At 33.7% G+C, this 24,708-nt stretch overlaps 4 protein-coding genes across 12 annotated transcripts; 3 read left to right on the forward strand and 1 right to left on the reverse strand.

Annotated features, from left to right (window-relative positions):
* Positions 1–1,286: 1,286 nt before the first annotated feature.
* On the reverse strand, positions 1,287–7,626 carry LOC100852903 (pentatricopeptide repeat-containing protein At5g40400). 8 transcript variants are annotated; one of them, XM_019226518.2, is made up of 5 exons: positions 4,973–7,626; positions 3,472–4,246; positions 3,300–3,370; positions 1,927–2,103; positions 1,287–1,576 (listed from the first exon to the last, which is right to left on the reverse strand). In XM_019226518.2, exon 1 carries the CDS (start codon positions 7,532–7,534, stop codon positions 5,501–5,503), a length of 2,034 nt encoding a protein of 677 aa, XP_019082063.1. In that variant the 5' UTR covers positions 7,535–7,626; the 3' UTR covers positions 1,287–1,576; positions 1,927–2,103; positions 3,300–3,370; positions 3,472–4,246; positions 4,973–5,500. The 8 variants fall into 8 exon arrangements, with proteins under 8 accessions (XP_019082063.1, XP_010663649.1, XP_019082061.1 ...); XM_010665347.3 differs by lacking the exon at positions 1,927–2,103 and having other exon boundaries at positions 3,472–3,529; XM_019226516.2 differs by lacking the exon at positions 1,927–2,103.
* Positions 7,627–11,652: 4,026 nt separating this feature from the next.
* Positions 11,653–14,386, forward strand: LOC132252556 (disease resistance protein RGA2-like). Its single transcript, XM_059734179.1, has 3 exons — positions 11,653–11,958; positions 12,085–13,026; positions 14,315–14,386. Exons 1-3 carry the CDS (start codon positions 11,653–11,655, stop codon positions 14,384–14,386), a joined length of 1,320 nt encoding a protein of 439 aa, XP_059590162.1.
* LOC100242377 (putative disease resistance protein RGA3) lies at positions 14,319–18,082 on the forward strand. Of its 2 annotated transcripts, none has more exons than XM_019226514.2 (2): positions 14,319–14,757; positions 17,741–18,082. In XM_019226514.2, exons 1-2 carry the CDS (start codon positions 14,452–14,454, stop codon positions 17,747–17,749), a joined length of 315 nt encoding a protein of 104 aa, XP_019082059.2. In that variant the 5' UTR covers positions 14,319–14,451; the 3' UTR covers positions 17,750–18,082. The 2 variants fall into 2 exon arrangements, with proteins under 2 accessions (XP_019082059.2, XP_019082058.1); XM_019226513.2 differs by lacking the exon at positions 14,319–14,757 and adding an exon at positions 14,772–17,007.
* Positions 18,083–20,138: 2,056 nt separating this feature from the next.
* Positions 20,139–23,898, forward strand: LOC100247513 (putative disease resistance protein RGA3). Its single transcript, XM_059734220.1, has 2 exons — positions 20,139–22,808; positions 23,534–23,898. Exon 1 carries the CDS (start codon positions 20,262–20,264, stop codon positions 22,806–22,808), a length of 2,547 nt encoding a protein of 848 aa, XP_059590203.1. The 5' UTR covers positions 20,139–20,261; the 3' UTR covers positions 23,534–23,898.
* Positions 23,899–24,708: the final 810 nt, after the last annotated feature.

Genomic DNA, 24,708 nt, shown 5'->3' on the forward strand with positions numbered 1-24,708 from the left:
TTGTATGCATGCCTTTTGAGGACAAACATCTCAATTCAATACAAGTTTTACACTGAGAATTAGATTTAGGAGAGCTGGAGAGGAACAAACATCTCACTAGATATCATTTTTAACATAGAAAAACTGATTAATTAACCACAATGAAATCAGAGATCAGCAACTTAACAAGAAATGAATGGAGATTTTTCTTTATGGGAACCTCCTCATTCATGAACCTCCTTCAATCAACTTGGTGCATGAAGGTTTCAACAAAGGGGCAATTTGGAAACAGTAAGAATATTCCATCTTGGGTCTTATTTATTGTGGCATAAAAAAAGAGGGGAAGGATTGTTTAATTGGAATATAGATTGCAATCATTTTGGCCAACATGGGGTTGTCTCAAATCTCATTATTTGCTTTGGCAGAACCCTAATTAATTTTTTTGTAGCTTTCAAAGACTTCATTTCAAATCATTATTTATGTCAAAAGAATCCCAACAGAGTCAATACTAGCATGCAGTCATGGTGACTTATGAAAATCACATGTCTGTGTAAAGCAGCCACCTCAGCTCCAAGTCTATAACACCTTTGCATCACTTGAATTGCATATAGGTACAATAATATAGAGATTATCAAGAGAAAGGGTTATGCTATTCTGAATTACTTTTTCACACATAATGCAGAAAATGTTTGATCATAGGACTTCCTCTCATTCTCAACAAAAAGTTTTTCAGGTCCAAACTAAGGGTTTATTCAAGATTTTAACAAGTAGATGCACCTTGACAAATATTCTGTTGCAGTAGCTAAAAAGTACAAGGAAAAATATGCTTCATCCTAAAAAATTATAGGAAAAATGTGAAAGGAAAGATAAAGAGAAAGAAAGGGAAAACAAAGAAAAGGGTTTGGGACAAAAGGTTTTTCCTTCATTCTGTATTCAACATGATTTATCTTTTAAACACAGAAAGAAGATTGAAATAGTAGTGAATTTTAAGGATTGTTTATTTTATTTATTTCCTTGTTTTCTATTCTCATACAAGTTTGGTGTTGGGAGAAGAATCAAAATAAAGGGTAGAGAAAGTATGGGCCACAAATGGGGATGATGATGGTGGAGGAGTGCTGAATTCAAATTCTCTGTTTCTATAGCAAGGTTAAACCAGAGCATAAAAAGGGGAAGAGCATCCATATAATAGAACTTCTAAGAAAATCCTTTTTCCATTCAACATTTTCAAATTTCACCAAACAGATACTAACTACTACTCTACATGCTTTGATTGCTTTGATAGAGGATGGTACAAGCACACATACAAATGCAAAATACAGGCTTTGATTGCTGAAATAGAAGAGGTTGGTCCAAGAATATCAACAAGGGCAATGTATGCCTCCATGCACTGACCCAACAAGACAATGATATCAGCAAAGAAGGATACAACTCCATCTCACATCAAGTTCGTAAAAAATAACACTAGGGACTCTTCTATCATGGGAATTTGTTTTGGTGACAACTAAACTCTTCAATAAACACAGTATGAGGCTTGTTGCATGTCAACACCATGATCATGTTGATAATGGAGAAGTCTTGAGGATCAAGGCATATGTTCCTACAAATTAAAAGAAAAAAAAAAGGATTACTTCTGAATCAATTAAAGCCATAAACTTGAACATGTGATCCTAAGAAAAGCATAAAAATTTTAGAGCAATCAAATACAGCCACTATTTCACTGATTAGTAATAAAGAACCATGTAGCTGTAAGAGTAAATATGAATCAAATATGGAATTCCATTACATCTCAATAGAGCTTAAATAAAACTGTTTTATATGTGGAAGGTGAAGAGTGCTAACAAAAGGAAGCATAATCAAACAACTAATCATCAAGGGAAAAGGAGAAAAATAAAGGACTAAATCATTGCAGTCAAAATGAAATCAGTTATGTTAAAATACAATATATACCCAAAGTCCCTCACAGGTTGAACAGCATCTTGCTCAGCACCCTTTTTCTAAATGAAGTTGCTTTATTACACATCTCAATTATTTATTAGAGTAAAACAGCAAATAAGAGCAGTCACAGATTTACTGCTTGCCTAACACCCAAATGCATGCAGCTGTTGCACTTATCATGCCAAACCCCTGATGAGAATTCACAAAAGACAAACAGGGAAAGTGATATCTTAAGCAACACTTGAGAAAACTCCTAGCAATTTTACAAGTTCTCTAGGACTTTTAATCAAGTCAAATGAGAAAGGACAGAGCAAGCTTCTACAAGTACAACCAAGCTAATCATGATATACACACAATCTAAAAAAAAAAAAAATCACCTTTCGGAGTCCTCAAATAACAATCAAAGCAAAACAACATACAAAATGAGTGCATTCAAAATGGATTGGTAAGAAAATGAACAGGCTTAAGTTTACTTATGGCCTACTTGGCACAGGGTTAATTTCTAGTGAAGAGCTTTGCTAAAAAGATATGTGTAAAGAAGAGCTTTTATTTAACCTGAAGAAATTTTAAATTTTAAAATCTCTTCCTATATAAGCTCTTTTATAAAAGCATATCCCCCATAACTTTTGAAAAGAGCTTTTAGACCTCAATATTCTTCTACTGAATGTGCTTCATTGCATAATCACAAATCCTGTAAAGCTCTTTAGCAGTTATGAAGAGCTTTTAGGGACTTAAAAAGTTAGTACTAAATGGGGGCTTAATATTGGTCTTCAAGCATTATGTCATTGCATTTGTCTCAATTATTGAAATTACTCAAGGTTCCAGTGTTCTCATTTAGAAAGAAGAAGAAGGCCTTAATATTGGTCTTAAAGACCTTCCACTTCTTTCTAAATGAGAACACTGGAACCTTGAGTAAGAACACTGGAATCTTGCATAATTTCAATAATTGAGCCAAACAAAATGTCATAGTGCTTTAAAACCAATATTAATCCTTTTCCTCTTTCCAGATGAGAACGCTGGAATTGCAGGACCAAATTACTCCAATTCAAGGAGCTTTACAGGCATTCCCATATTTTATTAATTCCAGAACCGAAATGGAACCAATGGCATATCAAAAACACCACACATGCCCCTTAACCCTTCAATTAATCATTCAACACTTGAGTATATAGTTGTTAGGATGAATAGCTGTGGTTTCTGATCTACAACAGTTTAAGTATTTAAACAATTTAATCTCACATGAAGATCTTTTCATATTCCATCCTTAATTATCCAGAACGAAAAGATTTAGGAATTAAACTACACAAGCAAAAATTTATTGCTTTAATGGATTAAACATTTGCACAATGTTGAAATGATTTAAAAAAGGCATTTAAGAAAAGTACCTGGAACTAAAGTTTTCCCAGCAGTACCTGAAGGGCATTTTCCTCAAGAGACTCGTTATCCCCCCAGAGACCTAAATTAGAAAAATTCAAAAACCTTCACAAGAGAACAATGTCGAACGAAGTAACAAAATTTTAGTTAGCAGTGAATATGAATTGGAGTCAAAAGAATTACTAGATGCATTCATGCCATCAAATATGGCCATGTTGGCAGCTTTAACATCTACGCGAAGCTGTCATAAAACAAAACAAATGAGGCATGAATAAGGGGAAATCAAGTCCAAACAGGAAAAAATGTACTGCAGCTAGTAATACCAAAAAGAAGTAATATTGTCACGAAACTTAAGTGTATGAAAAGTATTGAGAGATTGTAGAAAATAATATGCAACCGTTAGTTCCCTGAGAACCCATGGAAGCAAAAGTTAACAAATAGGAAAGCACGTATGTGAGTGTGTGTCTATATATACATATGTCCACAAATGAAGTAAATAGAATAATGGAATAGATCTCACTCTGCTGGTAAGGATGGCAAACGGGCTGTCTAATCAGTTAACCTTCAACAGGTCACCTTATTGGTACACGTTGGCCCTTACACAAGCTAGGGGCAGAGATGAAATGGTAAGTTCCAACTTCAATTGAGACACGCAAGGGTTCTAGCAGGCCAACCAAATATCAATTTCCTTTACTCACATTTTTTTTGGTACTGTTAAGGCATTGTAGTAATAAGTAACTTTGGGAAAATTTCTGAACCATGTAGGAGGAATGTTATCAAACAAACATACTTCTGATGTCAGGAAGCAAAAAGCAAAGGGACTTTCAGCTCTAAATTACAGCTGCAAGCATGTAAATCATCATATGTTACTGAAGAAAACTAAATACTTTATTTTTGACGGAATTTGAGCCTTGTTTAGGATAGGAGATCCCATCCCAAACCCACCATAATACCTTCCCTACTTATGAAAAAGAAGTGTTTATGTATGTCAATGTTTGAAAGTTGATGTGTGCAAACTCTCGAGGAAAAAGAAATTAAAACTTGACAGAGATTAAACAACAATGGAGGCAATGAATGCAGTATAATTTTTCAATCATGTAAAAATAAAAGCCATCGTTTTAGCATGACAAAGCTCCATGCCCACAACACTATCTTATTAGAAAAAAAGCCACTAGTCAAGAAAATACAAAATCAGACATTTGAACTACCAAATCCACACTCTCAATACTTTTGCAAAGCTCAAAAACAAACCAATGGCGTTTAATCCAAAGAAGGGAACATTGTCCACACGGGGGAGAACCTGATCTCCCCAGCTGGCAGCACACAGAAGCAGATCAACTGAAGAATTCTCCTAGAAATACTGAAAAGAAGGTGCAGTTGCCACACATCCCACTGATTTAAGATCCCCAACTTTAAATGAAAACATAATTTTGACATGCAAGAATAACTGAGGAACATCAGTCTTAGAAGGACAACTGAGTCTTGGCAACTCAACACGATATCAGACGAGATGCCATAAACAGATAAACAGTGTATACAGGTAGATAAATCATTGGAAAGATTAAAACAAATAGCCTTGTCCAAGTGATTAAATTATCTTTTATACAATTATCAAACTGGGAGGAGTATTCATGCTAAATTGGAAGATGGAGATAGGCCATCCCAAGTGGAATTTGAGAATTACCTTTGTAGATTTCCAATTTCTGCCTTGTCTGAATGCCACATTTTTCATTGAAATCTTGAGGGACAACCATGTTGGTGAGCCTAACCTGCTTTCCAAGAGGCAAGTAGTCTTTCCAAGAGACACAGAGATGATGCGTTGGGCATGCCAGAGATACAGCCATGTTGTTCTTGCTTTTGTCAATAGACAGCATGTAAGATGGATAATCACCATATCCTACTCATGTAGCCCAATTGTAAATGTGATCATCATGTCCACAGATACAAAACTACATATTGTGGGTAAGGCTAACTTCTAGGTTACTTAACACAGTAAATTAATGTTGAAGACAGATTAGGACACCAGCCTTTTAACATCATGTTTGAATTGTTCTAGCATTTAAATTTATAATCTGCAGTAACCACTCTGAAGCTATACCACATCCATGCAGTTAGTCACATGGCATCCTGGATTAGGAGCACTTTGCAAAACCTCCCAACTATCTAGAAGAATGGTAGACGCTGTTTCTCCTTAAACACCTCCTATCATATTTCATTTCATCAAGCTTGCAGAGTCCACCCTCCTGGCTTTCCATAAGCCATCAATCACATACTTGCATGTCAGTGGATTTGGCAAAAGCCCCATTTTCAGCATCATATCCTGGATCTCCAATGACCTAGCAATGTCACCCTTTGCACTGGTAATTCTGATAAGTGCATTAAAACTTTCTGTGTCATGAATTTGGAATTCCTTGGCAAAGAAGCTCAATAGTGATTCTGCTTTATCAATATCATTTTCCCTGCAGTACCCATAAAATAAAGCCCTGCAAATTTCCAAATCAGGTAGCATGCCAGATGCAACCATTTCACCCACTAATGATTCACCCTCCATACTTCTACTTAATCTACTCAAGCAGCCTATAACAGCTCTATAAGTAGCTAAATTGGGCTTTATTTCCTTATCTACCATCTCCATTTTCAGTAGTAAAGCCTCTGCTATACAATCACATTGGCAGAATGATTTGATTAACTCATTATAAATCTCCAACTCAGGCTTGTGGCCATCTTTAGACATTCTCTCCAAAAGGTTCTTGGCTGCAAAAGGCCGATTCTCCCGACACAAAGCCACTATTAGGTAAGAATAAATATCCTGTGATATTGAAACTCCAAATCTCTGAAGCTCCACAACCAAATTCAAAGCTGAAAGAAATTTACCCTCTTTCCCATATCCTTCCACAAGTACCCAACAAGTGAAACTGTCTGGAGAGATCCCATTCCATATCATGTCATGCAACAATGACCTTGATTCTTGCATCTTTCCCTCCTTGCAATAACCATGAATAAGAGTGTTGTATGTTACAATATCTGGACTCAGCCCTCTATGAACCATCCTATGGAAGAGCTGATGAGCTTCTCTCACCCTCCCTTCTTTACAAAGACCATTCATCAAGGCAGTATATGATACCAAATCTGGCACCACACCCCTCCTATACATGATCTTATACAGATAAAATGCATCATCCAGCCTTCCTTTCCTACAATAGCTATTTATCAGTGTATTATAAGTCACAATATCAGGGTCGAACCCTTCTTCTTCCATCTTCTCTAAGAACTTGTTCACCTTACCTGTATCCCCATCCTTGCATAGAACGTGAGTCAAAATATTAAATGTATACAAATTTGGAGCTATCCCAAATCTTTCCATTTCTTCATAAACTTCCCAACACCGATCAGTATAATTCAGCTTCAACAATCCATTCAAAAGATAATTTGAGGTAATCACAGTGGGGACAAAACCAACCCTTAACATCCTCCTAAAACTTCTTAAACCCTCTCGAACCCGCCCCATTCTCAGATAGGCCTTAACAAGCATATCGAAGACAACAGGGTCCCAATTACAATCTTCAGTACACAAAATCAAATTTTTGAAAACATCTTCACTGGGCAAATCATCCTTAACCAACTCCACCAATTCACATAAAAATTTCATTGCTTGGGAAAAATTCCTAGACCATGCCAACGTATGAACGACAATACAATAGTTCTGGGTACTGGGTCTCAGACCCAGATCATTTTTTACCCAATTGAAGAAAGAGAGAGCCGTGAAGGAATCAGATTGGCATCTCAACAGAACCCTAGAAATTTCCTGGGCGCCCAGATGAGGGAGAAGCGCGTTCACTTCTGTGTGAAGAAGGGCAAGATTGGAATTGTGTTGCTTGAGATTAGAGCAGATGAGATTGACAATGTTGTTGGGGTTTTGGGTTTGGGGGAGAAGGTGATAGAGTGAGTTTGAGATTGAATTGGTTTGAGATTGGTTAAGGGTTTGCAGAGATGAAGAAGAAGAAGAAGAATAGGGAAATTTTGGTATAAGGATGAAGCGCAAAACTGTTAATGAGAGTGGGCATTTGTAGAGATTAAGCTTAATAGCATGGATTGAAGTAGGATTCATAATAGAACTAGCGTACCTAGGCTCCAGATACGGGGGACAAAGCTTTGGAATCCGCAGTTCAGGGGTTTGGAACCGACTTTGTATGAAATAACGGTCAAACAAATCGTTCAGAATGCCCCCCACACTAACCCTAAACATAGAAACGGGTCAGGCCGGCTTGTGACCGGGGATGGGCCGGATGGCAATCAGATGAAGTTTTTTGGAAGGGAAAATTATTAATCCCTAAAAGGAATTTTCAAAAATTGATCATCATAAAATTTCAATCATCTATGATTTGATTAAGTTTAATTATTTTTATTCTTATTGAAATATTTAAAATAAGGTAAATTTTATTATAAAATTATGATATAGTACATAAAAATGTTATTCAACTTAAAGTTATTGTTTTTTATTTTCTTAATTTTATAATTTCAAGAATGATAAAATGTTCTAAAAATTAGATTTATTAAATGTAAAAAAAAAAATCAATTGGATGACTTTTGATTTAATATTAAAATAAACTTTGAATAGATGCAACATTTGGTTTTCAAATATATAACTTTGAAATTATTATTAATATAATAAAAAAAATCTTATGCAACTTATAAGAAATATATATATATATATATATAGGGATAATTCTCTATCTCCTAATACTCTTTTTTTTTTCTTTTTTTTTTCTTTTTTTAAGTATTAAAAAAAACACAAATTTAAGGTTATTAAATTTTTTAACATTATACATTCTTACCAGAAATTTTCAACTTTTTTGGAGGGTTCTTAAAAAAAGAAAGAGCAACCATTTTATAATAAGTGTTGAAAAGAGAATGTTGTGAAATTAGTTTGATTAAAGTATGTTACACATTTTTTTTTCTTTTTTCTTTTTTTAAGGAAAAAAAAAAAGATAATTTAAGGTTATTTAATATTTTACTTTTCACATTCTTATTAAGAATTTTCAAAATTTATTTCCCTTAGGGTCTTCATATATTTAAAAAGCCCAATACATAACTAAGGTATTAGTACATGGTCAACAATACTCTTCTTTGATTAACTTCTTTTAGGCAAGCGGTAAATGTTTCTGCAATAAGGTGTGTTTGGATGGTTTTTTCAAATACGTCCCTCTGAAACTTAAGTTAGTTTTTTGAAAGAAGCGGACAATAGCCTAGAGAGCTTTTTCATCCCTGAATTCCAATATTTGATGGTTTTTTATATTAACAAAGTTGTAGCATTTCATGTGCTTCTTTACTACTTTAAATGTTAATAATTAGTCTTATAAACAACGGTTTTCAGGCTTAAAGTCAAACATTTGTACTTGTAATTTACTATTTCTACAATGGTTCGAAACATTTAATACTTGTGCAATGAGTATGGATATTGCCTAAATAACCCCTTGCATGACTAACACCTAGACAAACAAGGAACTTCTGCCTTGGCGGTTGTGGGGTCCCACATAAGGCGTAAAATTTTTCTACAATTTAGGCATAATGTGCAACACAAGACACAGGCTTGAATGAAGTAAAGTGTGGCCTGATTTGCATGTCAATTTTATACTAATTCAATTAATTAAAATTTTAAAACTTCAAACATTTACAAGAAGCATTCAATAAAAAAGTGTGGGGGTGGAACAGGGTAATGATCTATTTTACAATTTTAAATTATGTGAATGCAAGAGACATATATATACAAATATATAATAAAACGATATAAAAACAATTGCATATAAAGTAAAAGAGTAAGTTATGTTTGGTTCCCGGAAAATACTAAGGAAAGAAAAAAAATACAAAAGAAAATGATTTTTTCATGTTTGATTGTCCTATGAAAAATATAAAAGAAAATCAAATATAATTAAAACTAATTAAAAATTTATGTATTTTTAAATTATTTAATTTTTATATTGATGAGTTAAAATAAATAAAATGAGTTTGAAGTAATAAAAAAAATAATTTATCAACTTTTAATCTATTTTTTATTTTCCTTCACTTTTTCTTTCCTTCTATTTTTTCTTTGTATTTTTTTTCCCTTACATTTTCCCTCAAATTTTCTAGGAACCAAACATAACCTAGGGGAAAAGATAATACAAATACAAGATTATTATAATGGTTTGACGTAATCCGGTTCACGTCCACTCTCCTCTACCTTCAATCTCAAGCTTAAGGTTCTACTAATAAAAAATGATTGCAAGTTGTAATATATACTAACCATTTGTCATTTTAGATTAACTAATTGTTTCTCTTCAATGATGTCGAGGAGGTTTGATAGTGAACGACAAGAAATAGAAATACATTATTAATAATAAAAGATTCATAGAATAAAAATGTGTTTGATAGTGATTTTAGAAAGTATTTTTAATATTTTTAATACTTGAAAATTTTCATCTTTTAAGTATTATTTAGGCTAGAAACATCTCTTAAAATCACTATTAAATGCACACTAAGAACGTGTTTGATAGTGGTTCTAGAAAACGTTTTTATCATTTTTAACACATGAATTATAAAAATTTTCAAGTATTAAAAACGTTAGAAATAATTCCTAAAATTACTATTTAAGAGACTCTAAATCATAATTTATAAGAATATTTAAGTAAAGGATAACCTGATTTTAAGATAATATAATTCTTATTTGATGGAACTTAGTTCTTAAGTGATTATTTAAGAGTGTTTTTAAGGGAGTGAGAAGTGCTTTTTAATATTTAAAAGTATTTTTATCAAAAAAAAACACGTATTTATTAAAGTTTTAAAAAAATAATTTTAAAATTTAAAGAATTATTTAAAATGATTTTTGGACTAATATTTTATAAGACATCACTAAAATATTATTAAAATTATATTTTTATTGTCAATTCAAACATTAACAACCTTTATTTTTAATAATAGTTTACTTTGATAACATTATTAACAGAAGTATTACATGCTAAAAACACATTTATAAAATCATCATTTTAATAATAATTCTAAAAATTTGAAACTCCATTTGTTCTCCAATGCATAATTGTATTAAAAAAAATTACATACAAATTATTATATTTGCTTAAAAAAATGTGAAAATTAGAAAATATCGTTTTTAAAATTATTATATTGCTTTTTACAAAAATATTTCTTTTACTACAGGAGAATTGTGTTTTGGCCCAGAGCCCAATAATTGATCAAAGATCCATATATCATGTACATTTAAACTCAAGACCCAAATAAAATGTAAAAATTAAGTTGAAGGATATTATCCTTCATTAATCCCTAAAATATCCTTAATCCCAATATAGGCACATAATAAGTGTAAATTTCAATATAGGCACATAATAAGTGTAAATTTCATTTTTTTTTTTTTTGTATTTTTCCTCTTTCTATTCCCAATTAAGTATTACTCATTTCTAACTTTTTGTTTTTGTTTTTTTCTTTTTTAAAGATATTGAATCTTTTTACTCTTATTATAAGTAAGAATAAAATTTTTTCATAGAAATTTTAATGGATAATCAATAAATGAAATTTAATTATTTTTATTATTTTCATATAAAAAATAGTACTAAAAAAGGTTTTCAATTTTTATTTTTAAAAATAGTTTTCATTTTTTAATTAAATGTTTTTTCAAAAAGATTTTTTAGAATAGTTTTTGAACGTAATTTTTCTTTATTTATAATTTAAAATGTTGATTTTTTAATTATTTATAAAAAAAAAATTTTAAAAATGAAAAATCCAAATAATTGAAAGAGAATTATTATGGTTGCATGAATAGTGGTGCAATAAAGACAAAAAAAAAACTTAGGTGAAAGGTCAATGGGTATTTTGGTCTTTTGATATTATATATCATTTCTATCAATTATGTAAGTTATATAGACCAAATCTTAATTTTTGGGCTTAACAACGTAAAACACCATTTTCCCTTTTACTAATGAGTTTAAAATGAAAAGTTAAGAGGGGATATTATGCTTGTCTCCTCCATGTAGGTTGAACGGAAATGGACACGTATAGAAAGCTGGTATATGTGAAAGCAAGGGCCTTTTTTTTGGGCAAGGTAACAAATATTTTTAAAATGAATTCTTACTTTTTATTTTAAGTTGGAGGCCGACAGCTCTGTCGTTTGCTGAATACAACCGGCAGGCACCATGACTCGTGATTATATATTCATATTAAAACTCATTAATTTAATTAGATTGCCAAAGCTGAGCACCTCCGCTTATCAATGGTTCCGCCTGGATCATTCTTCGCTAGATTCAACACATAAACACCTTTGCGCACAGCCATTTCTGATCTTGTGGTTTCAATTATTATTCCCTGCTTCTCTGCAACATGACTGAATCGTTTGCTTTTGCCATAGCTGAGGGAGTTTTGGGGAAGTTGGGCTCGGCCCTCATCCAAGAAGTGGGCCTTGCCTGGGGTGTTAAAACCGAGCTGGAAGAGCTCAAGGATACTTTATCCACCATCCACGCCCTGCTCTTGGACGCTGAGGAGAAGCAAGCAACCAATCGTCAGATTAGCGATTGGCTTGGAAAGCTCAAACTCGTCCTTTATGATGCAGAGGATGTGCTCGATGAATTTGACTATGAAGCTTTGCGGCAGCAGGTGGTGGCCAGCGGATCAAGCATTACGTCAAAGGTACGCAGTTTCATTTCCAGTTCAAAATCGCTTGCGTTCCGTCTTAAGATGGGCCATAGAGTGAAGAGTATAAGAGAGAAATTAGACAAAATTGCAGCTGATAAGTCTAAATTTAATCTCACCTAGGGAATTGCAAACACCCGTGTAATGCAGAGGGAGACCCACTCCTTCGTCCGAGCATCCGATGTCATCGGAAGAGACGACGATAAAGAAAATATTGTTGGGCTTTTGAGGCAATCCAGTGATACAGAGAATGTTTCTGTTATTCCCATAGTTGGGATTGGGGGGCTAGGCAAGACAACTCTGGCTAAACTTGTGTATAACGATGAGAGGGTAGTGGGCCATTTCTCAATTAAAATTTGGGTTTCTGTGTCAGATGAGTTTGATGTTAAAAAGCTGGTAAGGGAAATCCTTAAGGAGATCAAAGGTGATGAAAATTACAGTGACTTCTTGCAGCAGCTGCAGAGTCCTCTTAGAAATGCATTAGATGGTGAAAAGTTCTTGCTGGTTTTGGATGATGTGTGGAATACAGATCGTGAGAAGTGGCTTGAGCTGAAGGACTTGCTCATGGACGGGGCCAATGGAAGCAAAATTCTTGTAACTACACGCAAGAAAGCAGTTGCTTCAATCATGGGCACTTTTCCCATGCAAGAACTAAGAGGCCTTTCCCTTGAGGATTGTTTGTCTTTATATGTGAAATGTGCATTTAAGGACGGAGAAGATGAACAACATCCAAACCTTTTAAAAATTGGGGACCAGATTATTGAGAAATGTGCAGGGGTTCCTCTTGCTGTGAGAAGTTTAGGGAGTTTACTGTATTTGAAAAGGGATGAACGGGATTGTGTATCTGTTGGGACGTCATTTGTTTTATCCGGGCAAGGTCGCGGGTTATTTTTGGCTCTGGCTGACTGTACCACCGAACTGTGTCAGTCAGGGGCATCACAGCCGAAATGGGTCAGGACCAGAATGGCCTCTCCAGGATTCGAACTCGGGAGCAAGCAAGGCTTAAACTTTGATACCGTTGCCCTCCTGGTACCATCTGTGCCCCCTGACTGGCACAGTTCGGTGGTACAGTCGGCCAGAGCCAAAAATAACCCGCGACCCTGCCCGGATAAAACAAATGACATCCCAACAGTATCCATTAAAGAGAGCGAAATTTGGAAATTAGAACAAGATGAAAATAGGATTATGGCTGCATTAAAGTTGAGCTATTATGATTTGCCTCATCACTTGAGACAATGTTTTGCCCTTTGTTCGATATTTCCCAAAGATTTTGAATTTGCTAATCTCTTTATGGTCTCATTTTGGATGGTGCAAAGCCTCATTCAATCATTGGGACAAAATACCAGAATAGAGGATATTGGCAAGAGCTATATTAATGAACTATTGTCGAGATCTTTGTTTCAAGATGTTAAGCAAAACATACATGACTAATATATGCCTTTAAAATGTATGATCTTGAGATATTTTTTGCACAACCTGAGTATCTAACACTAAATTTTCACAATAAAGATATTCTTGAAATGATTCAACATATTGCATTTTTTGATAATGATTGGCCAGAAGAAGAGTTTGGAGCTTTAAGATTCTTAGAGAAGCTAAACAATGTTCGTACTATTGATTTTCAAATGGACAATATTGCCCCTAGAAGCAATTCATTTGTTATGGCACGTGTATGAGATTCGGATGTATGGGAGCATTGGATTTAACTGAATCCAACTTTGAAGTGTTGTTTGATTCAATTCATTCTAAATCCCTCATAATCAACTTTTTCTATCATTTTTTTTATTAATGTGTCCTATTATATTTATTAAGACTATATTGGATTCTTAGAAAATTTAAGAAAAAAATATGAGGAAAAGTATAAGAAAATAAAAATGAAGAAAAATAAAAAATAGATTTAAACTCAATAAATTATTTTTATATGTTTTTTAAAACATGTTTTACTTATTTATCTCTATTATATAAAAATTAAATAATTTAAAATATATATTTTTATAAATTTTAATTATATTTGATTTGATTTTATTTTTTTTCATATTTTTTATAATAAAATCAAACATAAAAAAGAATTTTTTTTAATAACAACTAAACATAACCTAAATATTTAAAAAAAAAACGATTTAAAAATATAATTTTCTCTTGATCCTAAACCCTTCATAATAAACTTTTTCTATCATTTTTCCTAATTAATGTGTTGGGTTTTATTGTCTACGCACACACACGTGTATGGTCCTTTTAATAAGGAAACATTTTAAAATAATATTTGTGTCTTCACTTTAAAATAATTTGTCTTCACGTTGGCTGGCATGCACCATGATTACATTTTTATATTAATACTCATTAATTTAATTAGGTTGCCAAAGTTGACCAGCTCCTCTTATCCATGGCTCCGCCTGGATCAGTCTCCTTTAGATTCAACTCATGAACACCTTTCCGCACAACCATTTCTGATCTTGTGGTTTCAATTATTATTCTGTGCTTCTCTGCAACATGGCTGAATCGTTTGCTTTTGCCATAGCTGAGGGAGTTTTGGGGAAGTTGGGATCTGCCCTCATCCAAGAAGTGGGCCTTGCTTGGGGTGTTAAAACCGAGCTGGAAGAGCTCAAGGATACTTTATCCACCATCCACGCCCTGCTCTTGGACGCTGAGGAGAAGCAAGCAACCAATCGTCAGATTAGCGATTGGCTTGGAAAGCTCAAACTCGTCCTTTATGATGCAGAGGATGTGCTCGATGAATTTGACTATGAAGCTTTGCGGCAGCAGGTGGTGGCCAGCGGATCAAGCATTACGTCAAAGGTACGCAGTTTCATTTCAAGTTCAAAATCGCTTGCGTTCCGTCTTAAGATGGGCCATAGAGTGAAGAGTATAAGAGAGAGATTAGACAAAATTGCAGCTGATAAGTCTAAATTTAATCTCACCGAGGGAATTGCAAACACCCGCGTAGTACAGAGGGAGAGGCAGAGGGAGACCCACTCCTTCGTCCGAGCATCCGATGTCATCGGAAGAGACGACGATAAAGAAAATATTGTTGGGCTTTTGAGGCAATCCAGTGATACAGAGAATGTTTCTGTTATTCCCATAGTTGGGATTGGGGGGCTAGGCAAGACAACTCTGGCTAAACTTGTGTATAACGATGAGAGGGTAGTGGGCCATTTCTCAATTAAAATGTGGGTTTCTGTGTCAGATGAGTTTGATGTTAAAAAACTGGTAAAGGAAATCCTTAAGGAGATCAAAGGTGATGAAAATTACAGTGACTTTTCCTTGCAGCAGCTGCAGAGTCCTCTTAGAAATGCATTAGATGGTGAAAAGTTCTTGCTGGTTTTGGATGATGTGTGGAATACAGATCGTGAGAAGTGGCTTGAGCTAAAGGACTTGCTCATGGACGGGGCCAGTGGAAGCAAAATTCTTGTAACTACACGCAAGAAAGCAGTTGCTTCAATCATGGGCACTTTTCCCATGCAAGAACTAAGAGGCCTTTCCCTTGAGGATTGTTTGTCTTTATTTGTGAAATGTGCATTTAAGGACGGAGAAGATGAACAACATCCAAACCTTTTAAAAATTGGGGAACAGATTATTGAGAAATGTGCAGGGGTTCCTCTTGCTGTGAGAAGTTTAGGGAGTTTACTGCATTTGAAAAGGGATGAACGGGATTGGGTATCCATTAAAGAGAGCGAAATTTGGAAATTAGAACAAGATGAAAATAGGATTATGGCTGCATTAAAGCTGAGCTATTATGATTTGCCTCATCACTTCAGACAATGTTTTGCCCTTTGTTCGATATTTCCCAAAGATTTTGAATTTGATAATCGTCTTCTGATCTCAATTTGGATGGCGCAAGGCCTCATTCAATCATCGGGACAAAATGCCAAAATGGAGGATATTGGTGAGAACTATATTAATGAACTATTGTCGAGATCTTTGTTTCAAGATGTTAAGCAAAACGTACCAGGAGTAATATATGCCTTTAAAATGCATGATCTTGTACATGATCTTGCGATATTTTTTGCACAACCTGAGTATGTAACACTAAATTTTCACAGTAAAGACATTTCTAAAAGGGTTCAACATGTTGCATTTTCTGACAATGATTGGCCAAAAGAAGAGTTTGAAGCTTTAAGATTCTTGGAGAAGCTAAACAATGTCCGTACCATTGATTTTCAAATGGACAATGTTGCTCCTAGAAGCAACTCATTTGTTATGGCATGTGTCTTGAGATTCAAATGTATGCGGGTATTGGATTTAACTGAATCCAGCTTTGAAGTGTTGCCTGATTCAATTGATAGTCTGAAGCATCTAAGATTCTTGAACCTATCTAAGAATGAGAGAATCAAGAAACTCCCTAATTCCATTTGCAAGTTGTACCATTTGCAAACTTTGATGCTAGGTGAATGTTCAGAACTTGAAGAATTCCCAAGAGGCATAGGGAGTATGATTAGTTTGAGGATGTTGATAATAACAATGAAACAAAAGGATTTATCGAGAAAGGAAAAAAGGTTAAGATGCTTGAATTCTCTTCAATATTTACAATTTGTTGATTGTCTCAATTTGGAATTTTTGTTTAAAGGAATGAAAAGCCTTATTGCACTTCGAATATTAAGTATTAGCAATTGCCCAAGTTTGGTTTCTTTGTCACATAGTATAAAACTCCTAATTGCATTAGAGGTTCTGGCAATTAGAGATTGTGAAAAAATTGAATTCATGGATGGAGAAGTAGAAAGGCAAGAAGAAGACATTCAAAGCTTTGGAAGCCTAAAACTTTTGAGGTTTATAAATTTGCCAAAGTTTGAGGCTTTACCCAAGTGGCTTCTTCATGGACCAACTTCGAACACTCTATACCATTTGCAAATTTGGAACTGCCCGAACTTTAAAGGATTTCCAAATGATGGCCTGCAAAAGCTCACATCCCTTAAAAAATTGGAGATTAAAGATTGTCCTGAATTGATTGGAAGATGCAAACTTGAAACAGGGGAGGATTGGCAAAAAATGGCTCATATACCTGAAATATATCTTGATGGACAAAAAATTGCATCATCAACCAATAATTAGGTAAGAGAGAATTTTCATTTTAGTCTATTTTCTTATTGATTCATTTGACATTTTATGAGCCTCATTTATCTAGTTCTTACTCTTACTTTTATTCTTTCGATTCAAAGTTCAATGCTTGTGTAAGTTATTTAATTATTTTTTCAAATTGAGTTTCTCTTATAATTTTTTTATGATATGTATAAATCAAAGTTCATACTTTCTTTGGAATATATTACCTTAACGTTACGTTGGTTCCAAGAAAGTATTAAATAAATGAAAAAATATATTTTTTTAAATATATTTTTTTCATATTTGGTTTTATCATGAAAAATATGAAAAAAAAAAATCGAACCTGATTAAAGTTAGTTAGAAACTTATATAGTTTTAAATTATTTAATTTTTAAATAAAAGATGTAAAATGGGTTAAATAAAATAGAAGTAATATATAAAAATAATTTATTAACTTTAAATCCATTTTTTATTTTTATTCACTTTTTCCGTGATATTACGTTTGAATCAATTGTTGTATTGAGATATCGACTTCAAATGAATGCTAGTAAATGTCAAAGATAATTATTTATGCTAAAGATGACCTTACACCGGATACCAAACAACTCTCTCTGTCGATTTTTATAAGTGATAGTGGACATTCTCTTTCTCTAATTTTTATTTTTTAATTTCTTTTCATAATTTTTAATGATATTAATCTTTCTTTTTTGTTCTTGGAAAAATAAAATAAAAAATAAAAAAACAGGTGGTGTAGGAGAGAAATGTGGTTCTACTGCGATTGGATGAGAGTTGAGCTAGACCTGGAAAACTGATGAAAGCTACTGTTTTTCTCTTCGTTGCTTGGCCCCTGCTTGCTTGGTTGCTTTCTTTTGATTTGTTTTCATCAGTGGATGCTGACTTCTTGATTCCCATTTGTGTTCAGTTTGGAATAGTCTGTATCCTTATTGGCGGAGGAGATATCATCTTTCTTATCTACTTTCACCTTGACTTGGGGGATATTTCTTTCTTGCCTTTCTCTTGACTAATTTGGTGTCATCTACTTGATTCTTCATCTTTTGAATTCAAGACTTTTATTTGTCTCATTTTCCATGATATTATATTTGAACCCGTTGTTATTGAGTATTGACGACTGATCATAATTGTTTATGCTCTGAAACAATCTTTTGGTGCATGCCAAAATATTTATTGAGAGAATTGTTTTTAAAAATAGTTTTCTGCTATTTGAAACCACGAATAAGAATTTTATTATAAAAAAACTCATTAGTATTATGTTTCTTTAAACTCATTTTACTTATTTTCTTTCCTGGTATAATGATTAAATAATTTAAAAATATATAAATTTTTAATTAATTTTAATTTTATTTAATTTTCTTTTATATTTTTCATAATAAAACCAAACATAAGAAATTCATTTTACATACCATTTTTTTTTTCATTTTTCTAATAATTTTTGAAAATCAATCATAACTTATAGATTTAGAGTCTAGCTTAAATTTTTTTTTTGAATGGGTCATATCATTTTAATTAAATAGTTAAACACTCTAACTATATTTCGTCTTGTTTTTCAACCTTTCCTAGACAATTTCTTATTCATATTGAAAGTAAAATATATATATATATATTTTATAAAAAAATGTATAGGGTTGAGGAGAAGTATTATTAATATATACTCTTTTTTAACATAACACTTTTGAATAAGACTTTTTTTTCAACATAAAATATTAAATGCATTGAAAAAACAAAATTTTGATGATCCTCAATCTTCTCAAGAGGAGGCCTTTGGCAATTGCTGTAGTAGCTTGAGATTTTGGGTTGCCCTTTCCGTAACCAAATGATAAGCCACAGACAAGATTGCTAGTAGTTTGGGATTGATTATGACCTAATTGTATAAATTAATAAAATTTACAATTTTACCCATAACTTTCTTGTCCTGCAAAATTTAAAAATATACTTGCATGGATCCAACTACATTCTTAGCCCTCAACCACACTTGTTGGTGCAAGCATCATATATTTCCTAGGGACTTTAAGTATTCAAACATTTGACCAAAGGAGCCAAACCCCTCTTCTACTCAAAATGTGCCATGTTCAAGAAAAGAATGTGGGAATATTTTGGTTGCTCACTTGTCAAGCACTGAATCCAATTCTAACCATGTTCATGGGTTTCTCACTTGTGAAGTATGGAATCCCATCGAAAGAATGTGACCATAGACTTCTCACTTGTAAGATATTGAATCTTTGGAGGAGAGTTGTCCAAATTAAGCTAAGATTGATCTAGAAAAATAATATTAATGAAGAAGCCTTGGTTTAAAGCTTTGGATCTTTTATTTCTAATATTGTCTACATTGATTGAAAACATAAAATTTGTTAAAGATTAATTACAAGCATTAATTTACCATGTTCTAAGTTTTGGATCACATGCTAATTGCGTTAATTTTATATAGTCTAAAAGATTGTGATTAGTAATAATGAAATCCAAGAGAACCAAGTTGACTGCCCTAAAGAGAATTTAAATTGCATAGGATCACATGTTTACATTTAAGCATGCATTTAATAGCAAAAATTCAATCGTTACCTTGGTTCATGCTTTGGAAAGCCATTTCTTCTCCCTTTGATATCCAATAATCTGCTTTCCGGGTGCGTGATGGTCCGAGAATGAGGGATCAATGAGCTCTTCCCTTGTCTCCCAAAAATCAGTTCAAAGTGGAGTGTGTGAGTGTGTTGCCGGGAGTGCTCTTCAAAGAGAAGAAAATAGGATAGCTCTCCAAAATGCACACACATCTATATATATATATATATATTGCACATTACACACTTTAGTTGGAAGACTTGACTTAATGGGTCAGTCAAGTGAATTAGAGTGAGCCCATAAAAAATCAAGCAACAATATGTGTCCAGTCCCATTATGGACCACAATACAAAAAATAAAGTAATACTGATTTATGATATTATCAAATTGATTATGTAACTCCACACATAAAAATTCCCTGCATATTTTTCTCGACAAATAGTCGAAATTAACCCCTTCTTGATTTTCTTTTAGAAAGAAAATTTCTGCCACTCAACACACGTACATTTAGTATTGGGTGAAGGGTGGGCAACCAAATTGTTTTTCCAAGTGCCTTTGGGTAAAGGACATCGTCCAGAACCAAACAAGACTTTGTGATCTAACTCTCATAAATTTTACAAAAATTATTCGTCGTCCTAATCGTTTTTCCGCACAGCCATTTCTCTTGTGGTTTCAATTAGTCCTTGTGTCTCTGCAACATGGCTGAATCCTTTGCTTTTGCCATAGCTGACAGAGTTTTGGGGAAGTTGGGCTCTGCCCTCATCCAAGAAGTTGGCCTTGCTTGGGGTGTTAAAACCGAGCTGGAAGAGCTCAACGATACTCTATCCACCATCCGAGCGGTGCTCTTAGATGCAGAGGAGAAGCAAGCCACCAGCCATCAGCTGAGAGATTGGCTGGGAAAGCTCAAAGATGGCTTTTATGATGCTGAAGATATTGTCGATGAATTTGAATATGAGGCCTTACGCCAGAAAGTGGTGGCTAGTGGGAGCTTTAAAACCAAGGTATGCAGTTTCTTTTCAAGTCCAAAGTCACTTGCATTCAATCTTAAGATGGGTCATAGGGTGAAGAAGATAAGAGGGAGATTAGATAAAATTGCAGCTGATAAGTCAAAATTTAATCTCATCGAGGCTGTTGCAAACACGCCTGTTGTGCTAAGCAAGAGGGAGATGACCCACTCCTTTGTCCGAGCTTCCGATGTTATCGGGAGAGACGATGATAAAGAAAATATTGTTGGGCTTTTGATGCAACCTAGCGATACTGAGAATGTTTCTGTAATTCCCATAGTCGGGATTGGGGGGCTAGGCAAGACAACTCTGGCTGGACTTGTGTATAATGATGAGAGAGTAGTGGGGCAATTCTCCACTAAAATGTGGGTTTGTGTGTCAGATGAGTTTGATATTGAAAAGCTGGTAAAGAAAATCCTTAAGGAGATCAGGAAAGGTGATGAAAGTTACAGTGACTCCTCCATGGTGCAGTTGCAGAGTCATCTTAGAAATGCATTAGATGGTGAAAAATTCTTGCTGGTTTTGGATGATGTGTGGAATGCGGATCGTGAGAAGTGGCTTAAGCTGAAAGACTTGCTCGTGGACGGTGCCAATGGAAGCAAAATTCTTGTAACTACACGCAAGAAGTCAACTGCTTCAATCATGGGCACTTTTCCCATGCAAGAAATAAAGGGTCTTTGTCATGACGATTGTTTGTCTTTATTTGTGAAATGCTCATTTAGGGACGGAGAAGATGAGTATCCAAACCTTTTAAAAATTGGGGATCAGATTGTTGAGAAATGTGCAGGGGTTCCCCTTGCTGTGAGAAGTTTAGGGAGTTTACTGTATTCGAAAAGGGATGAATGGGATTGGGTATCCATTAGAGATAGCGAAATATGGGAATTAGAACAAAATGAAGATGGTATTATGGCTGCATTAAGACTGAGCTATTATGATTTGCCTTATCACTTGAAGCAATGCTTTGCTCTTTGTTCAGTATTTGCCAAAGATTTTGAATTTAGTAATGTTGAATTGATCTCAACTTGGATGGCAGAAGGCCTCATTCATTCATCGGGACAAAATGCCAAAATGGAGGATATTGGTGAGAGATATATTAATGAGCTATTATCGAGATCTTTCTTTCAAGATGTTGAGCAACGGATACCAGGAGTATTATATACATTCAAAATGCATGATCTTGTACATGATCTTGCGATGTTTTTTGCACAACCTGAGTGTTTAACACTAAATTTTCACAAGAAAGATATTCCTAAAAGGGTTCAACACGCCGCATTTTCTGATACCGAGTGGCCCAAAGAAGAGTCTGAAGCTTTAAGATTCTTGGAGAAGCTGAATAATGTTCATACCATTTATTTTCAAATGGAAAATGTGGCCCCTAGAAGCGAATCATTTGTTAAGGCATGCATCTTGAGATTCAAATGTATACGGAGATTGGATTTACAAGACTCTAACTTTGAAGCATTGCCTAATTCTATTGGTAGTCTGAAGCATCTAAGATACTTGAACCTAAGTGGGAATAAGAGAATCAAGAAACTCCCTAATTCCATTTGCAAGCTATACCATTTGCAATTTTTGACACTCTTTGGTTGTTCAGAACTTGAAGAATTACCAAGAGGCATATGGAGTATGATCAGTTTGAGGACGGTATCTATAACAATGAAACAAAGGGATTTATTTGGAAAGGAAAAAGGGTTGAGAAGCTTGAATTCTCTTCAACATTTACAAATTGTTGATTGTCTCAATTTGGAATTTTTGTCTAAAGGAATGGAAAGCCTTATTCAACTTCGAATATTAGTCATTAGCGATTGTCCAAGTTTGGTTTCTTTGTCACATAATATAAAATTCTTGACTGCATTAGAGGTGTTGGTAATTGACAATTGTCAAAAACTTGAATCCATGGATGGGGAAGCAGAAGGGCAAGAAGACATTCAAAGCTTTGGGAGCCTACAAATTTTGTTCTTTGGTGATTTACCACAATTGGAGGCTTTACCGAGGTGGCTTCTTCATGGGCCAACTTCTAACACTTTACATCAATTACATATTTCAAATTGCCCAAGCTTGAGAGCATTGCCAGAAAGTGGGTTGCAAAAGCTCGTATACCTTCAAAAACTTGAGATTGAAGATTGTCCTGAATTGATTGGAAGATGCAAAACTGAAACGGGGGAAGATTGGCAAAAAATCGCTCATATACCTAAAATATATCTTGATGGAGAAAAGATTGCATCGTTAACCAATAATTAGGTAAGGGAGAACTCTTAAATTCTAGTTTATTTTCTTATTAATTTCACACGGCACTTTGTTACCCTCATTTATCTAGTTCTGATTTTTAATTTTATTCTTTTAGTATGAAGTGTAATCCTCAATGCGTCATTTGGTTTAATTGGTTTTTTAGACAAAATTTCTATTATGATTTTTTATAACATTTATAAATCAAAGTTTATTATTTCTTTAGTATATATAATCTTAAGAAAGAAGGGAAAAAAAAAATGAAGCACAGGCAACCAAATAAACTTTGATGGGTATTTCCATATAGAGAGAGAGATATATAAATGTTGGAAATATTGTTACCACATTTGTCATTTCTTGTATCTAATCAAATGTGGCTCTTCTGCTTTGATTGGATGATGCGGTTGGAAGTTGGAAATATTGTTACTAGAGTCAGACTAGTCATTTCTTTTAAGTATCTATTCATCTCGTTGCCTTTTCTATTGAGAATGTTTAATTTGTCGATTTTCCATGATATTATGTTTGAATCTGTTGTTGATATTGAGATATTGGCAATTAATGAAAGGTAGCATATGTTAAGGATAATAATTTATGCTCTGAAGATGACCTCTCCCGGTTGCCCATTCTTTAATAGTGACAGAGGCCATGCATTCTCTTCTTCTAGTTGTCAATTTCTTTCCATAAAATTTTAATGATATTGGTCTTTCTATCTTGTTGTTGGAAAATAAAAATACAAACAGGCGGACTGGGTAAGAAATGGAGAGTTGACCTGGAAATGGAGGACTAATCAAATATGGTTCTTCTGCTATGATTGGATGATGCGGTTGGAAGTTGGAAGTTGGAAGAGAGTTGATGGAGCTGGAAATGGAGAACTGATCAAAGCTAGTGTTTGGGTCCTTGCTTGCTTACCAGTCTTTTTCTTGATTCTTGACTTGTTGCCTCAGTGCTGAATTCTGGAGTGGTGTGCTTGTTTATTATTTGTCTTATTTTCACATAGACTCATGTGTAAGGTTGTTTTGGTTGTTTGGAGTTTGGAGTGTGAACTTTGATTTAGTTTACAATAAAAGATTGATGGATTCATTTATCAATCAAATATATGAATGATAATATACGATTCTAATTTAGTTTACACATTATTGGTAAAATATAAATGACAATACACGATTTTGATTTGCCCGTATTCATAATTTCCTCCTCCAACATTCTCTATATATATCATGCATGGACGCACATATATATGAATACGAGATTCTCCGCATGTATTCCGTGTCCTAAAATCAAGGACTTTTTTGGCCAACATAGGAGAGAATTGAACTGGAACTGGAGTGACTAATCAAGGCTACCGTTTGGAATCAAAGCCACAACCTTGGTTTGGGAACACAGAGACTGAATTATCTATCCTACTATACTTTGATGCCCTGCTTGGTTGCAAAAATTTGCCTCTTTGACCTGGAGGATGTTTCTTACATACATTTGATTTTTTTTTCCTTTTTCTTTTTCTCTGCTCTAACCAATAAATTGGAACTTAGGAAAAAAAATATATCTTCCTTCAATCCAAGTCTCGATTTCTGGCCATGTTAAGATTTTTTTGTCGAGCAACATCCAATCTTTGAAAGCATGGTCTTCTTTTGATTCTAAGCCCCTCATAATATAATTTTTTTTCTAATTAATGTGTTTAAAAATGTTAAAGAGAATGATTTGTAAGATAATCTTATTCATTTTGGTAGCTATTTTGAAAAACATGTAAAATATTTTTTTCAAAAATAATTTTATAAAATTAGAGATCATAAAATAAAAGAAATTAAAAAAATAAATATTTTTTTAAATAATTGGTTAAAAAAGATGAAATACTTTTCATATTTGTGAATTTATTATTTTCTATATTTTTATTTGAAGAGTAACTTATTTTTTACAT

The sequence above is a fragment of the Vitis vinifera genome, chromosome 17 (genome assembly GCF_030704535.1).
Source record: "Vitis vinifera cultivar Pinot Noir 40024 chromosome 17, ASM3070453v1".
Lineage (NCBI taxonomy): Eukaryota > Viridiplantae > Streptophyta > Magnoliopsida > Vitales > Vitaceae > Vitis > Vitis vinifera.

Coding starts and splice junctions, on each gene's coding strand:
- LOC100852903 (XM_059734222.1), bottom strand. CDS start 7,534: ATGTTTAGGGTTAGTGTGGGGGGCATTCTGAACGATTTGTTTGACCGT.
- LOC132252556 (XM_059734179.1), top strand. CDS start 11,653: ATGACTGAATCGTTTGCTTTTGCCATAGCTGAGGGAGTTTTGGGGAAG. Junction 11,959..12,084: donor GATCAAGCATTACGTCAAAG/GTACGCAGTTTC, acceptor AATCTCACCTAG/GGAATTGCAAACACCCGTGT. Junction 13,027..14,314: donor CTGACTGGCACAGTTCGGTG/GTACAGTCGGCC, acceptor TAATTTAATTAG/GTTGCCAAAGTTGACCAGCT.
- LOC100242377 (XM_019226513.2), top strand. CDS start 14,806: ATGGGCCATAGAGTGAAGAGTATAAGAGAGAGATTAGACAAAATTGCA.
- LOC100247513 (XM_059734220.1), top strand. CDS start 20,262: ATGGCTGAATCCTTTGCTTTTGCCATAGCTGACAGAGTTTTGGGGAAG.